The 16,523-nt window shown below is 47.8% G+C and overlaps 1 protein-coding gene across 3 annotated transcripts in view; it reads right to left on the bottom strand.

Annotated features, from left to right (window-relative positions):
• The window catches only part of NEK9 (NIMA related kinase 9), a 335,370-nt gene that overhangs the window by 245,580 nt on the left and 73,267 nt on the right, over window positions 1-16,523 (bottom strand). For all 3 annotated transcript variants that reach the window (XM_033951413.1, XM_033951412.1, XM_033951411.1), the window contains exons 3-4: window positions 3,333-3,388; window positions 2,584-2,654 (exon numbers count right to left, since the gene is read on the bottom strand). In XM_033951413.1, the coding sequence (XP_033807304.1) occupies window positions 2,584-2,654; window positions 3,333-3,388 (127 nt within the window). The remainder of the gene's footprint in view (window positions 1-2,583; window positions 2,655-3,332; window positions 3,389-16,523) is intronic.

Here is a 16,523-nt window from a genome sequence, read left to right as displayed (position 1 = left end):
CCGCTCATTCCGTCAAAAGGACGGAGATGGCTTCGCCGACGCCGTGGGCTGTGACTTTGGTGGAGCCCTAGAGTGAGCCTGGGGGCGTCGCGGTGGCGGTCTTGAAAAGGCCGGTGTGGACTTCTGGGGGTAGCGTCGAGGTAATCCCCGGAAGGGGCGAGAGGTCTGTGGTTTAGGCTTCTGTCGGACAAGAGATGCGAATGAGCGTTCGTGTTCAGACAGCCGTTTCGTAGCAGCTTCGATGGTGTCATCAAAGAGTTCCTTCCTGACGCAGGGGAGGTTGGCTAGTCGATCTTGCAGGTTGGGGTCCATATCGACGAATCGTAGCCATGCCAGCCGGTGCATGGCCACCGCGAAGGCTGCGACCCTGGAAGATAGTTCGAAGCCGTCGTAAGCGGCGTGGAACAGGTGTAGCCTGAGGTTGGAAAAATCCTCGAGGAGGAGGCTGAACTCTGTCTGGCGAGGGGTGGGTAAGCTCTCCGAGAAGGAGGCGAGCCGTCCAATGAGGTGCTTCAGGTAGGAGGAAAAAGTGAAGGTGTAGTTCAGGACTCTGGCGGTCATCATAGAGTTCTGGTACAACCGGCGTCCGAATTTGTCCAGTGTCCGGCCTTCGCGTCCAGGGGGGACCGCCGCGGACACCCTCGAGGGGTGAGCTTTTTTCAGAGATGATTCCACCAGCAGGGATTGGTGGGACAGCTGTGGTTGCTCAAACCCCGGGTGAGATACCGTCCGGTACTTAGACTCCATTTTGGATGGGACCGCCGTCATCATGTAAGGAGTCTCGAGGTTCCTGATAAGGGTCTGCCCGAGTACCGGGTTCAGTGGTAGCCTGAGGGACTCTCGGGGCGGGGAAGGCATATCCAGCTCCGCCAGGTATTCCTTGGAGTACCTTGAGTCAGATTGTAGGTCCAAGTCAAGGGCACGTCCCATGTCCTGGACGAACCTCGTGAAGGATGGTCGATGGGGTCCCGTGGCCCCTTGCGGGGACGGTGACCGAGACCGCCGTTTGGCTGAGAATGAAGGAGAAGCCTCCCTCGAATAGCGGGGCTCTCGCTCGGATCCTCGGTCCGATACCGGAGACGTGCTGTGAAGGCGCTCCAGGGTCGAGGATCTGCGTCGCCTCGAGGAGCCCCTCGGGGACGACGCCGGGGTTCTGGGGACCGACCGGTGCCTGGTCGGGGATCCCTCCCCGGACTCCCTCGGCGAAAACCTAGGGCCTCGGGCCAGAGGAATCCGATGAAGAGGAGAGGCGACGGGAACGGCGCAGTTTTCCTCGAGGTGTCTCGGCGCGTTGCTCAGGCTGGTCCGGCGCATGCGAGGTCGAGGCCGAGACCGGTTGAAGGTGAGCCATGGCAGCGGATAGCTCCGTTGTGATCATCGCTCGGAGCAGGTCCTGGAATACGGGCACGGACAGCATCGATGGCATGTCCAAGGCCGCTGTGCTCTCCACCGGGGGCGATCTCGCTTCGGAGCATTCCCGAGGGGTGGAGGCACGTCCCAAGGTCTTCGGGGTTTTTGCCGGGGCCGTGGGTAAGGAGTTTCCACTCTGTGCGGCCATTGTCCCCGAGGTTGGCTTCTTTGACGATGTGGAACCTGAGGAAGGAAGAGGGGACTTACCCGGGGCAGAGGACTTATGAGAGCTCGAGGTCTTCGAAGTCGAGTCCCGAGGTGGGGCCGATGTACTCGAGGCCGAGATCGAGGCCGGGGCCGATCTCGAGGCTGAGGTCGAGGGTTGATCGGTAGCAAATAGCTCTGCCATGCGGGCCCGTCAGCGGCGGAGCGCCCGCTGTTGAAAAGTTGCACACCGGGGGCAAGTTTCCATTGGATGGTCGGCCCCCAAACAAAGGATGCACCAGCGATGCGGGTCTGTGAGAGATAGAAGACGCTCGCACCCAGTGCACTTTTTAAAGCCCGTAATGGGCCGGGACATCCAGGCGGCCGCGGCCAATCAGGCCTCGCGGTTGCGGCGATCTGGGAGCCCCTGGATCGCGATTAAAAGGCGCGAAAAGCGTGATAAGCAGGAAGAAAAAATTTTTCGTCATGCACAGCGACTTTTACGAAGAAAGGAAACAAAAAAAAAATTTGTAAATCGCGGTGCAAAGAAGGCACTAGGGCAGCGCTAAGAAAAACGTGTCTTCTTAGCACAGCGGAAAAAATTGAACTGGAGACCACGAGGAGGGGATGCGCCCTCTAGTGGAGCAGGAGGCACACATGCGTGGTGCAGCCAGCAAGCTTGAATCTTCAATCAAGTTTGCTTGAAATGCTGTCCGCATCGGGGCTCCGTAGATGACGTCACCCACATGTGAGAATATCATGCCTGCTTGTCCTGGGATAAATAATGTTTTGCAAAGTAACTAAAAAGTTTCATTGCTTCTTCAGTAAGCCAAACAGGAGTCCTGCTGGGAAATAAGTGCACGCCTGCAAGCATCTTTGACAAACCTCTGCATCAATAGATCTTTTTCTAAAATACCAAATATAGGGCCCCACATCTCCCACCACCATCTTCACTTCAGTCTTATGAATGTCTAATCCATTCCTAGTCTCCTAAATCAGGTATTCTCTAAGCCATAATTCCTAACTCACCTGTGTAGAATTCCTGCTCTGTGAATACAGCTGACTGCTGAGGCAATCTGGAAAAGGTACCATATCACCATCTGTAGAAAAGGAGCAAACATGTGGCACAGAAGTAAGGGAGGTTTCAAAGGAAAAAGCACATCAAGCAGATGGCTTCCATAAACAGCTGTAGTTTGCTTTAGAAAGAAAACTACAGATATTCAGGTAACTCAGAATCAGAAAGCCTCAGCTCACCCCCGAGAGCAGGCCATTGCTGTTTTGGTTCCCATCCATATCCGCCAGGTGCGGTCAGAGCCTTCCCCGTTAGACTAAACCAAGGGTGTCCAACCTGAGGCCCTGTGAAGTATTTTATGTGGCCTAGGTCAAGGGCGATGCAATGTTTTCCTCTGCTGCCCCCAGGTGTTTACAGTCTTGCCAGCTCCCTCCTCTGTCTTGCTGCAGCGTTTGCGCGGCCCCAGAAAAATTTTTTTTCGGCCAATGAGGCCCAGGGAAGCCAAAATGTTGGACACCCCTGGACTAAACAATAGGATCTGTCTGTTCGAGATGTTGTCTGCCTTTCATTCTTAAGGCAAGAAAGCAGGAACAGGTGGTGGGGTCCCCCCTCATGTTGCTTAACAGATACATAAAAGGGGGAACTGATTTTAAGTTAAATGTGTGGGGAATGAAAGGATTTTTAACCCTCCCCCCAAAAAAAAAAAATTTGTTAGCTATGTGGCACAGGAAAGGAATTATTCATTGTCCCAAATAGTAAGATTTACCTCTTCCTCAAACAAAACATCTTTCTGACGAACAATCTTATCAAACAGGTTTCCTCCTGCAAAGCAAGAAAGAAAACAGATTATAGACAGATTGCTAGATGCCCACAAAACCAGAGAAATCCAGCTAACTCAGATCGTACCCATGTTACACGAAGTGATCTTATCACTAGAGAATGACACGGTGACGGTTTACCCGCGGCCACCGCATTTAAGCCGCGGGTCACCGCCGAAAACGGGGAAGAAAACTAGCAGTCGCTGCGGTGACGGGGACAAGGCCATTCACCGACCGCGGAAACGGTGAACAGGTTTGTCCCCGCGGGCCAATGTACCCCCTTCTAGGAACCGCTATTTACCTGTGTTTCACCGTGCTCCTCATTTGTCAGATCAACCCTTCCTGCCAATCGCAGCAGAAGGGTACCCAACCCCTCCTGCCGGTCCTCCCAATGGCCTCCCCTAAGATCGCCGGCAGGAGGGTACCCAACCCCTCCTGCTGGACCCCCCCCCAACGAACCCTCCCACCCCGGAACTCCCTTAGTCTTACTTTCCAAGTTGGACCGGACAGCTCCTCGCTCGTCTGGCCAGCAGGCCTGCCTCCGTCCAAATGAGGCGGGCCCGCCCCTCCCCTCCCCTGCCTAACCCACAGGATCCTAGGGCCCGATTGGCCCAAGCACCTAAGGCCCCTCCTATAGCGGGAGTGGCTTTAGGTGCCTAGACCAATCAGGCCCTAGGATCCTGTGGGTTGGGCAGGGTAGGGGCGGGCCCGCCTCATTTGGACGGAGGCAAGCCTGCTGGCCATACGTGTGAGGAGCCGTCCGGTCCAACTTGGAAAGTAAGACTAAGGGGGTTCCGGGGTGGGAGGGTTCGTTGGGGGGGGGGGTCCAGCAGGAGGGGTTGGGTACCCTCCTGCCGGCGATCTTAGGGGAGGCCATTGGGAGGACCGGCAGGAGGGGTTGGGTACCCTTCTGCTGCGATTGTCGGGAGGGCCGTTGGGGGGGTCTACAGGAGGGGTTGGGTGCCCTCCTGCCGTGATCGCTGGGGGGAGGGGAGACTTGCAGCACTGCTTATACAGCGACTCTGGCTGTGAGGAACTACAGTAAGGCCAGTGTTGAACAGACTTCTATGGTCTTTGTTCCATGTGTGGTAAGACAGATTAGGATGTGTTAGATAGGGCTTCAACAGCAATTTCAGTAGTTGGAACATTAGAACAAAGTCAGGCAGATTTCTACAGTGTGTGTCTCATGTATGGCAAGACAGATTAGAATATGCTTCAATGGCAACTCCAGTAGTTGAGACTTAAAGAGAACACCAAGCAGACTTCTACGCTCTGTGTCCCTTCATGGGTTCTAATTTTGGCCATTGGGGTTCCTTGGAATAATTGTACCTAAAGGGAGGCCCTACATTCTTTGGGCTAAAGTACTTTCGGAAACCCTTTTGGCCCAAATGAGGTGTATGGGATGGGAGCTTGGGGGTTTGAAGGAGCTCAGTAAGATCTCTAGTAAAGAGGTGGGACTTTGTAAGCATTTAAAGTACATGTCGTGTTTGTTTTTGCATTGCTAGCCCCAGGGGTGGTGGAAGATTAGTGATTGAAAAACTGTATGAAAAATAACTATTTTAAATTTAGTGATCAAAATGTGTCAGTTTTGAGAATTTATATTAATTAATTTTTTCTCTGCGTGTTTTGTTTTTGTATAGTTATTAACTAATATTTAACTAAGTTTTAAAGTTTTAAAGTTTTAAAGAATGTTTCCTTTATACGTAAATAAAGAAAAGTGAATGGGATTGCAGTGGCGGTGACGGGGCGGTGAATGGGGTGGCAGTGGCGGTGACGGGGCGGTGAAGAGGATGGTGAGACGGGGACGGGGCGGTGACGGGGATGGTGAGACGGGGACGGGGCGGTGACGGGGATGGTGAGACGGGGACGGGGCGGTGACGGGGACCAATTTTTTCACCGTGTCATTCTCTACTTATCACCCTACTGTCCATGCAGTTTATTTGCTGGGGTGTAGTGGTTAGCCTCAGCACCCTGAGGTTGTGGGTTCAAACCCCATGCTGCTCCCCGTGACCCTGAGCAAGTCAATTAATCCTCCACTGCCCCAGGTACATTAAACAGACTGTGAGCCCACCGGAAGTACCTGTATGTAAAGCGCTTTGAGTGTGGTGGTATTCATTCGGATTTGCCTCAGACCTTTTTCAGTTGTAGCTCAAGGCAACTTACATTCAGGTACAGTAGATTATTAACCTGTGCCTGCGGAGGGCTCATAGGGAGAAAGTAGGTCTTACCTGCTCATGTTCTTTCCTGTAATCCTACAAGACCAATCCAAACCCTTTGGGTTATGCCAACTGAACAAAGAAAGAAGTCCTGTATATTACATCCAATAAGGGTGTTTTCAAATGTTACGCAGTTATATGCTATTCCTCATAACATATCACAAGAGAACGAAAACGTTGAAAAGTTAAATTGTTAGAAAAAACTGAATGATGAACCTGAAGAGAATTGGACTGCTCATAAAACAGCAAGATCATCAATATTAACCTATTTGTTTATTATTAACCGGAAATATATTAGGGAGAGCCTCTGGACTGGACTGGAGGGACCAAAGGAAATAAAGTTAGAAAGTAACACCTAATTTCTCCTTCCTTGGAGTCTTCAGACCAGTCCAGAACCTGCAAAATCTATCAAAACTGTTCCCAAGATGGGTGGGACTTCAAAACATCTGCCTGAGTAATTTCAGTCTCAAAAGCAGTATTCTGTACACACTTGCTTTGGTCAACAATCAGCAGTTCTGAAACTGCACAACTCTGCCCATGTATAAAAAGTTTATACATTTTAACAGTTTGTTTCCTTTTGAAAATCCTCTATAATAAAACCCTTACTCGCGCATGCACTGTTGAAATGGCGTGATCCCTGCCGCCGTGATTTCTGCTTCCATGCCAAATTCGATTTGTGGTGCGTGCAACGGCTTGAGGTGCATGCACCGGCTTGTGATGGCTTGCGGCACGTGCAGTGATTTCAGCGGCGGTGGCGATTTGACTCCTGCGCTGCCGGGATGCCTCTTCTCACCCCCGGACCAGCAAACGCAGCAGCCGCGGGGCATTTGCTAGGTCAGCCCACTTCGATAATGCGAGGTGGGCCGGACTAGCAAAAGCCCCAAGGCTGCCCGGGCTAACGGATTCTGGACAGGGGGAGCAGGGAAAGGAGAAGGGGTACTACTGGACAGGGGGATCAGGTAAGGGGTGCTGCTGGACAGGGGGGGAGGTAAAAGGGCGGGAGAAAGGTTACTGCTGGACAGGGGGAGCAGGCAAGGAGTGGTGGTGGACAGCCGAGGATAGGAGAGACAGAAAGAAAAACAGACAGACAGACAGAAAGCGGCCAAGGAGAAAGAAAGAAAGACAGACACACACATCTATTCTAGCAACCGTTAATGTAACGGACTTAAAGACTAGTAAATATATATTACCTCAGTTGGTTCACCCTCACCTGAAACCTGAAAAAAGAAAAATCTTTACCCAAACTTGGAAAACGGGTTGGTCACTTCAATGTAATTCTAGAACATGGAGCAAAAATAAAGATTTGATTTATCTGAAATGACAACAGATTTGGAAGAAAACAAAGAGAGACTTATTTGACCAACATTTTGGCTTCTGCAAACTGAAGGAAGGGATCTGTGTATACATATACTAAAGCTTGTACTGTAGCTCAAAAATCTCTTCAAAAGAGATAGAATCCAAAAATAATTACATAAGGATAAGATTCTTTCAAGATGCTCCATAAAGGCGATCAAAGAATAGAAGTCCCCACAACTCAGAAGCAGAATCAAACTCCATTCAGAGCAGGAAAAACACACCAGAGTTATTAATACACGGCGGCACTTTATCAGCTCCTCAAACTTGGAACTCCCTCCCTATTTATCTCAGAGAAGAAAAGAACTTAGATAAATTTAAAAGTAAACTTAAGAGCTTTTTTTTCAAAGACGAGTCCCAGCCTATTTTTGCTTATTTTCATAAGGTAGCTTCTTTTATTTCCCTCCTATTGTTTTTTACTATAATCGTCCTTCTTTCTATCATTATTATTGTATTTCATTACCCTGCCTTTCCCTTTGTTTTCCTTTTCTGTTTATTCTGTTAGTCGTTAATTTAATATGTTTTGTTCAGTGTCCATCTGTCTTTTATAACCCCTGTATTATCTGTAAATTGAAAGATTTGTTCATCGCTTAGATATTTGAGTAAGCAATTAATCAAATACTTATTAAACTTGAAACCAGAGATGTAGTGTGCCTTTTCTAATATGAGACGCTAAACGTGGATGAAATTCTTGAGAGAACCTTTCAGGCAGCCTCAAAAGCATGAGTTGTAACTTGGACTTAAAAGATCTCTGATCTACATCTATTCCAAGTTGAATTCCACCCTAGGTACATGGGTTGGCAACTGTTGGAAACAGGATACTGGATGAACCATCTAGCTGCCCCCTATGCCTGGAATAAATTGCCTGAGTTTGTCCGCCAAGCCCCTGAAAACTCACCTTTTTGATAAGCCTTCAATCCTTAACCCTACTCCTCTGCCTTCCAACCCAGCCTGCTGATTAACCATTCCCTTAACTGTATCCATGACATCTTGCTTGTCTGTTTAGATTGTAAGCTCTTTGGAGCAGAGACTATCTTCTTCTTTGTGACTGTACAGAGCTGCGTATGTCTGGTAGCGCTATAGAACTAATTCATAGTAGTAATAGTAGTATGGCAATTCTTATGTTCTTATGAAAGATTTAAGAGGGAGAACTAACTCCTTTGCATATCACTTGTCAAGATTCACCAAACTCTCAAGTATGCTAAAGTAGTAAGGCAGCTAGCTCCGAGACTAAAAAAGTATAGTTATGGCAACACATTAGACACCACCTCAAAAGTGCAAGAAGTCAAGAGCAAAACCTCTTCTACTGAGATATGCAAAGATGTTGAAACAGCCTAGACAGATTAAAAGCCATTGCCATAGAGAAGAGCGATATGAAGCTCGGGAGCACTGAAACCTAAAATCCGACGTGTCTGGAAAATTGCAGAACATTGTTGGCCCTTGTTGGGGATAGAAATGAACAGCCTGAAAGGTTGCAGGAGACAGGTGACACTCCCCTGGATTGAGAAACAAGACATTCTGCTTGAATATTTTATATTCTGGCAATCTTGTTGAAGATAGTAGAAAATGCTTCCATGAACAGGAAAGCAGAAGGCCCTGTTTTGAACCACTTGCCCTATTCCAATTGCTTACGCAGATTCGTCCACCACTCTCTTCCAAGCGGGACAAAATCACAGATGGCCTCCTTGGGAACTAACTGTGGTCAATTACTACAAAATCTGAAACCATAGTCTTTTTACCATTATGGTTGGCACCCACCCTGACCCTTTCCATCTCCATCCATAAGAGCATTCTCCTCTCTCACAAAGTTTCTATGAAAACTATCAACCCGAATGGAACTACGACACCCATCTCCTCTGTTGTATCCGATTCCTTTTTTGTCTTCTGCCAAGCTTGTTCCATCCACCATTTTCTTAATAGCTCCTCTCATCACATTCTCTTTTTTGCCCTTGCAATTACTTGCCTAAACCAGTGATTCGTCTGGTGATTTTATTTTTATTTTTCCCAGCCTCTCGTTGCACTTCCTTCTGTCTGTGCTCTTAACTGACCGCTTTTCTCTCCTTCTTCACTTTCTGCCCTTGACATTAACTTTTAACATACAACTTTTTCCCATTTTTCTGCTTTCTTCTCAAAATCTACTTTCCCATGTCTTATTTTCCGTTCCTCTCTCCTCTCTCATAGTCTGGAATTTGTCTCTCCTTGGTATGACATCTCTCTCATTCCTTCTCTCCTCCCAGTGGTCCATCTCTCCTTCCTTTCCCCCCTTCTAAGTCTAGCATCTATCTCTCCCCTCTTTCCAACTATCATTCCCTGGTCTCTGGCATCTCTCCCTTCCTTTATTCATCTCTCCTCCTCCCCACCCCGTGTAACATTTCTCTCTCCCTTCCTCCTTTCTGTCCCCTGCAGTCCAACATCTCCCCTTCTTTCCTCCTTTCTGCCCCTTCCCCATCCAACATTTCTCCCTCTATCAGTCCAGCATTTCTTTCTCTCTGCCTCCTGTTCACTTCCTCTCCTCTGGTCCTCATTCCCTCCCCCAACCAGCATCTCTCTCCCTCTGAGTCCAACTTTTCACTATCTGCCCTCTTCCACTGAGTGTGACAATTTTCCTTCCCTCCTTTCTGCCCTCCCCATCCAACATCTTTCCCCAGCAACAGCACCTTCCCCTTCAAGTGAGCCCAAAGTCACGAGACTAAATTTATGGACACTATCAAGATTTCAGAACCTACATCCAGCTCCATGACTGAGACACCATGTGGCACAGAAGGAACCACTCACAACCAAAACAGAGTCTTAAAAATAGAATCTTACAGACCCCAGCGGTACCACCTGTATGAGTCCAAACCTTTAAACATACAGAATATTGGCACCAAAGTTGCCATCGGTCTCAATAAATATCATAAATAGTATAGGTATCTTTATATTTTTTTTTTAACCATTTTAATATTTTTAAATATTTTTAGATAGAAAAATACTCATCTTCATCTACGCGGGAGGGGTTGGCATTCCTTTTTTTAAAAATAGAATCTAACAGACACAATGTGGCACCAAAGGAACCACTCACAACCAAAACAGAGTCTTAAAAATAGAATCTTACAGACACCATGTGGCACCAAAGGAACCACTCACAACCAAAACAGAGTCTTAAAAATAGAATCTTACAGACCCCAGCGGTACCACCTGTATGAGTCCAAACTTTTATGTTTAAATGTGTTTATTCATTTTAACGTGCAAAAAACAACTACAACCAGAGTAAACAATACAGAATACAGACATATTTGCACAAGATCGAAATCATCCCTCCCAACCCCCCCCCAAACTTTTAAAACATATAGGATATCGGCACCAAAATCGTCATCAGTCTCAATAAATATCATAAATAGTATAGGTATCTTTATATATTTTTTTAACCATTTTAATATTTTTAGATAGAAAAATACTCATCTTCATCTAAGCGTGTGGGGTTGGCACTCCGACATAAGATGAAGATGAATATTTTTCTATCTATAAATATTTAGATGGTTAAAAAAATATATAAAGATATCAAATCAAACTGCAATTAAAGTAAACTTGAGCCTGTGTAAAAAGTGACTAGTCACTGCTACAGTAACTCCGTGAACGGTTAATAGAAGCAATGGTCAGGTCCCCTCGTTTGTAAAAAGGTGGTAACACTAACCGCAACATTGTTTTAATAAACTCAGCCTGAATCTTGTTCTTTTGTCTGCAGTTCTTTCTTGTTTGCCCTTACAGAGTGAAGCATAAAGGGCTTTTTTTCTGTCTCCAACTGCTGTTCTGGACTGGTCTGTTAAGGATGCTAGGAAATTAAGTTTGTTCCTCAGGCAGTGGATAGATATGCTTCTGCTATCCTTTCATTCCTTTTCAAGTAGGGATTTTCTGTGTTTCTCCCTTAACATTCTATCGTCCATTACCAGTTCCAGGAAGGTATTCCAGGCATCCGCCCCACCTTCCAAGAAAAAAATAAGCCTATCTTCTTAGATCATGACATCTAGTTCTACAATTTGTGATCCACTGATAAAAAGAGATTAGGTTCTTACCTTAATAATATTTTTTCCAGTAGATAGGGATGGTATATGTTGAACCATAGGTCTTCAATTCGCCCCTGCAAGTCCACTGTAGGAGAACATAAGAATAGCCTTACTGGGTCAGACCAAAGGTCCATCAAGCCCAGTAGCCCGTTCTCAAGGTGGCCAATCCAGGTCACTAGTACCTGGCCAAAACCCATAGAGTAGCAACATTCCACTCAGAATCCTAAAGAATAGATTCCGGAATCCCAAAGAGTAGCAACATTCCATGCTATCGATCCAGGGCAAGCAGAGGCTTCCCCCATGTCTTAATAACAGACTATGGACTTTGTCCAAACCTTTCTTAAAATCAGCTACGCTATCCGCTCTTATCACAACCTCTGGCAATGCATTCCAGAATTTAACTATTCTCCGAGTAAAAAAATATTTCCTCCTATTGGTTTTAAAAGTATTTCCCTACAATTTCGAGTGTCCCCTAGATTCAGACACTTATACTAACACACATAGCTACAATAAAATCCCTTTTTAAAACATAATAGAAACAGTTTTAGGACATTACCCATCTTCAGCACCTCCTCCTTGCTCTCTGCTGCCCCCAGTCAGTTAGGTTTCCAAGCAGGCAACCGCACTACAGAAAAGAAGAATGGGGAGACCCATTCTTCTCACCTAATAAAACACAAAGCTCATAGACATGCCAATGAGGAAAAGGACAAATGCAACAATCCTTACTAACAATAAGCCATAATAAACTGTGGCACTCAGGGGAAACCCCCCCATGGAACTATATACATGCAAAATACAATGTCTTCAAATTAATGAGTTTGCAGAAATTTCAGAGATGCAGCCATCAGGCAGCAGACAGTACAGGCAGGTGCATTGACAATGATGGGTGGGGTGTTCAGCATACTATCCCTATCTACTGGAAAAGATATTATAAAGGTAAGAACCTAAACTTTTTCCAGTGCAATAGGATGTATGCTGAACCATGGGACATACCTAAGCAATTCCCCGAAATCCTGGGTAGAAGAGATAAGCCTGCCCGCAAAACTGAGGCTCGAAATGTCCCTCCTATAAAATTTGGTGAATGTGTGAAGAGATGACCAAGTCGCTGCTTGACAAATCTCATATGGCAGAATTATTCTAGATTCAGCCCAAGAAGAGACAACCCCTCTTGTCGAATGCGCTCAAAGAGCAAAAAGAGGCTGCTTTCCGCAGACCATGAAGGAGGACGAAATAGCAGACTTAATCCATCTTGAAATGGTAGCTTTGGAAGCCGGCCTCCCCCTTTTTGCTGGATTCGTCAAAACGAAACACTGGTCCGAAAGAAAGTATTGCAAGATAGTAACATAGTAACATAGTAGATGACTGCAGATAAAGACCCGAATGGTCCATCCAGTCTGCCCAACCTGATTCAATTTTAATTTTTTAATTTTTTCTTCTTAGCTATTTCTGGGCAAGAATCCAAAGCTTTACCCTGTACTATGCTTGGGTTCCAACTGCCGAAATCTCTGTTAAGACTTACTCTAGCCCATCTATACCCTCCCAGCCATTGAAGCCCTCCACAGCCCATCCTCCACCAAACGGCCATATACAGACACAGACCGTGCAAGTCTGCCCAGTAACCGGCCTAGTTCAATATTTAATCTTATTTTCTGATTCTAGATCCTTTGTGTTCATCCCACGCTTCTTTGAACTCAGTCACAGTTTTACTCTCCACCACCTCTTTCAGGAGCGCATTCCAGGCATCCACCACCCTCTCCGTAAAGTAGAATTTCCTAACATTGCCTTTGAATCTAATACCCCTCAACCTCAAATTAAGTCCTCTGGTTTTACCATTTTCCTTTCTCTGAAAAAGATTTTGTTCTACGTTAATACCCTTCAAGTATTTGAACATCTGAATCATATCTCCCCTGTCTCTCCTTTCCTCTAGGGCAGGGGTGCCCAACGCGTTGATCGCGATCGACAGGTCGTTCGCTCAGGTGACCCCAGTCGATCGCACAGCAGGTTCCCTTCTTCCCTTCTCTTTTTTTCCCCTCCTGACTGGCCCGCCTCTTAAAGAACGCTGGCCAATCAGAGTGCTGGAAGGGCGGGGTGAAGGTCGGTGGGGGACGGAGCTCAGCGCATCACAAGAAATAGAAGCGCCTATAATGATTGAGGTAAGAGCGAGGCCTAATGCTGCCCGATATACAATTTAAAAAACCCCAAAATCGGCCTCCCTATCAGTGGTGTACCGAGGTGGGGCGGTCCGCCCCCGCCCCGGGTGCATGGCTTGGAGGGATGCACAGCCTTCCGGGTCCTCCTGCCCTTCCTTTCCACCGGTCTGCGCATGGGGCTTGCACCCGCCACCCAAATGGTGCTGTTGGTTATCACGAGACTCGCGGGAGTTGACGGCACCATTCGAGCGTCGGCACGGGACCAGGCAGGCGCGAGCCTCGAGCGCGGACTGGGGGAAAAGAAAGGCAGGATGACCCGGACCTGGCCGGCTGTGCACCCCTCCAAGCCGTGCACCCGGGCGGATCGTCCCCCTTCTAAATCCATTGTACTTGTCTTTTATTCAGTTCCACTAATGAGCATTGTGACAGGCAGTTCTTATGGGGCAGTTCTTGGAGGTATTTCTTTGTTTTTCTGTGCCTAAGTATTTTATTAATTTAACTTCCTTATTCCTGTGGGGATCTCCAAAGGGGACGAATGGGAGACGGCCGGTGGCAGGTGGTACTTTAGCAATTCTTACAGGTTGCCATAGGCCTCAGGAGCTGTCTTCCCTCTGCCGTGGTTCTGCCCCTTCTCTAAGTCAGAGACAGGCTTGGGGCAGAGGGAAGACAGCTCCTGAGGCCTATGGCAACCTGCAAGGATCGCTAAAGTACCAGCGATCCTCTCTGCAGACTGCTCCCTGCTGGAATTAGGTAAATGGATGTGGGGAGGGTAGGCCTTCGGGGGGGGGGGGGGGGGGAGTTGCAGTCCTTCAAGGGGTAGTGCAGGCCTTCAGGGGGAAGTCAACCTTTGAGGGGGAATGTGCAGACCTTCAGGGGGGGGTCAGGCCTTCGGGGGAGGGGGGCTGTATAATAAAAAAATATTTGAACATAAATACAAAGTACACTCGGTGTGTGTGTATATATATATATATATATATATATATATATATATGTTTAGAATTTTTATTGTTGGTAGATCATTTTGACTTGGTCATTTTAAAAGTAGCTCGCAAGCCCAAAAAGTGTGGGCACCCCTGCTCTAGGGTATACATATTCAGGGCTTCCTCCTCATACGTCTTCTGGCGCAAGCCTCCTATCATTTTTGTAGCCCTCCTCTGGACCGCCTCAAGTCTTCTTACGTCCTTCGCCAGATACGGTCTCCAAAACTGAACACAATACTCCAAGTGGGGTCTTACTAATGACCTGTACAGGGGCATCAACACCTTCTTCCTTCTACTGACTACGCCTCTCTTTATACAGCCCAGCATCCTTCTGGCAGCAGCCACTGCCTTGTCAAAGTTTTTTCTCCTTTAGAACTTCGGACACTATCACCCCAAGGTCCCTCTCCCCGTCCGTGCATATCAGCTTTTCTCCTCCCAGCATATACGGTTCCTTCCTATTATTAATCCCCAAATGCATTACTCTGCATTTCTTTGCATTGAATTTTAGTTGCCAGGCATTAGACCATTCCTCTAACTTTTGCAGATCCTTTTTCATATTTTCCACTCCCTCTTCGGTGTCTACTCTGTTACAAATCTTGGAATCATCTGCAAAAAGGCACACTTTTCCTTCTAACCCTTCAGCAATGTCACTCACAAACATATTGAACAGGATTGGCCCCAGCACCGAACCCTGAGGGACTCCACTACTCACCTTTCCTTCCTTCGAGCGACTTCCATTAACCACCACCCTCTGGCGTCTGTCCGACAGCCAGTTTCTGACCCAGTTCACCACTTTGGGTCCTAACTTCAGCCCTTCAAGTTTGTTCAACAGCCTCCTATGAGGAACTGTATCAAAGGCTTTGCTGAAATCCAAGTAAATTACATCTAGCATATGGCCTCGATCCAGCTCTCTGGTTACCCAATCAAAAAATTCAATCAGGTTTGTTTGGCACGATTTACCTTTTGTAAAGCCATGTTGCCTCGGATCCTGTAACCCATTAGATTCAAGGAAGTACACTATCCTTTCTTTCAGCAAAACTTCCATTATTTTTCCAACAACTGAAGTGAGGCTCACCGGCCTGTAGTTTCCTGCTTCATCCCTGTGACCACTTTTGTGAATAGGGACCACATCCGCTCTCCTCCAATCCCCAGGAATCACTCCCGTCTCCAGAGATTTGTTGAACAAGTCTTTAATAGGACTCGCCAGAACCTCTCTGAGCTCCCTTAGTATCCTGGGATGGATCCCGTCTGGTCCCATCGCTTTGTCCACCTTCAGTTTTTCAAGTTGCTCATAAACACCCTCCTCCGTGAACGGCGCAGAATCTACTCCATTTTCTCATGTAACTTTGCTAGACAATCTCGGTCCTTCTCCAGGATTTTCTTCTGTGAACATAGAACAGAAGTATTTGTTTAGCAGGAGTTCCTGGGGAGAGTTGAGCGTGGGAGCCCTTACTCTGCCCCTCTCCCAGACCAGCAGGGGACCCAAATTTAAAAATCTAAAGCACCAACGGCGCACAGCCTTTACCGGACCCCTCCAGCCACCAGCAGGAGTTCCTGGGGAGAGTTGAGCGTGGGAGCCCTTGCTCCGCCCCTCTCCCAGACCAGCGGGGGACCCGAATTTAAAAATCTAAAGCGCCAACGGCGCACAGCCTTTACCAGACCCCCTCCAGCCACCAGCAGGAGTTCCTGGGGAGAGTTGCTCTTCCCCGAAGACCAGAGACTCTCATCGCTCTCCTCAGAAGCAGCTCCCTGCCTTCGGGGCTGCTCCTCTCTTCGGCCCGGTGACTTCGGGTAGCGTGGGAGCCCTGCTCCGCCCCCGAATTCCCCTGCTGGACCGAGTTTTCTTCAAGAGCAGCACCTCTGCCATCGGGTGCTGCTCCTCACTCCAACCGCCACTTCGGGCCGCGTGGGAGCCGTTGCTCCGCCCCCGAAGTCCAGAGACTCTCATCGCTCTCCTCAGAAGCAGCTCCCTGTCTTCGGGGCTGCTCCTCTCTTCGGCCCGGTGACTTCGGGCAGCGTGGGAGCCCTGCTCCGCCCCCAAATTCCTTCACTCTGGCCTCTTATCCTCCTTCTCTTCTCCCTCACAAACACTTCCCACTCCCAAAAACCTCTTCCCAAACTCTCCCGATGCTACATTCCCCAACAACATCTGTCCTGGGCTCAGAATTCCCATGCTAGTATCCTCCAGACCCCATCATTTCAAAAAACACCGAGGTGCAAACCTCTCCTCCCTAAAACCTGTTCCCCCAGCAAACCTGCCCATCCTTACCTCTGACTCTCTCACCCCAGTCCCTACTCTCTATTGTAATGCCAGGTCCGTCAGAAATAAGACCCAAATAGTAAAAGATTTACTTGAGGATTTTGATCCGGGTTTTTTGTGCATCACTGAATCATGGA

This window comes from Geotrypetes seraphini, chromosome 7, assembly GCF_902459505.1.
Source record: "Geotrypetes seraphini chromosome 7, aGeoSer1.1, whole genome shotgun sequence".
NCBI lineage: Eukaryota > Metazoa > Chordata > Amphibia > Gymnophiona > Dermophiidae > Geotrypetes > Geotrypetes seraphini.
The sequence above is the reverse complement of the archived record's forward strand: the minus strand, read 5'-3'. Positions and strand labels throughout refer to the sequence as shown.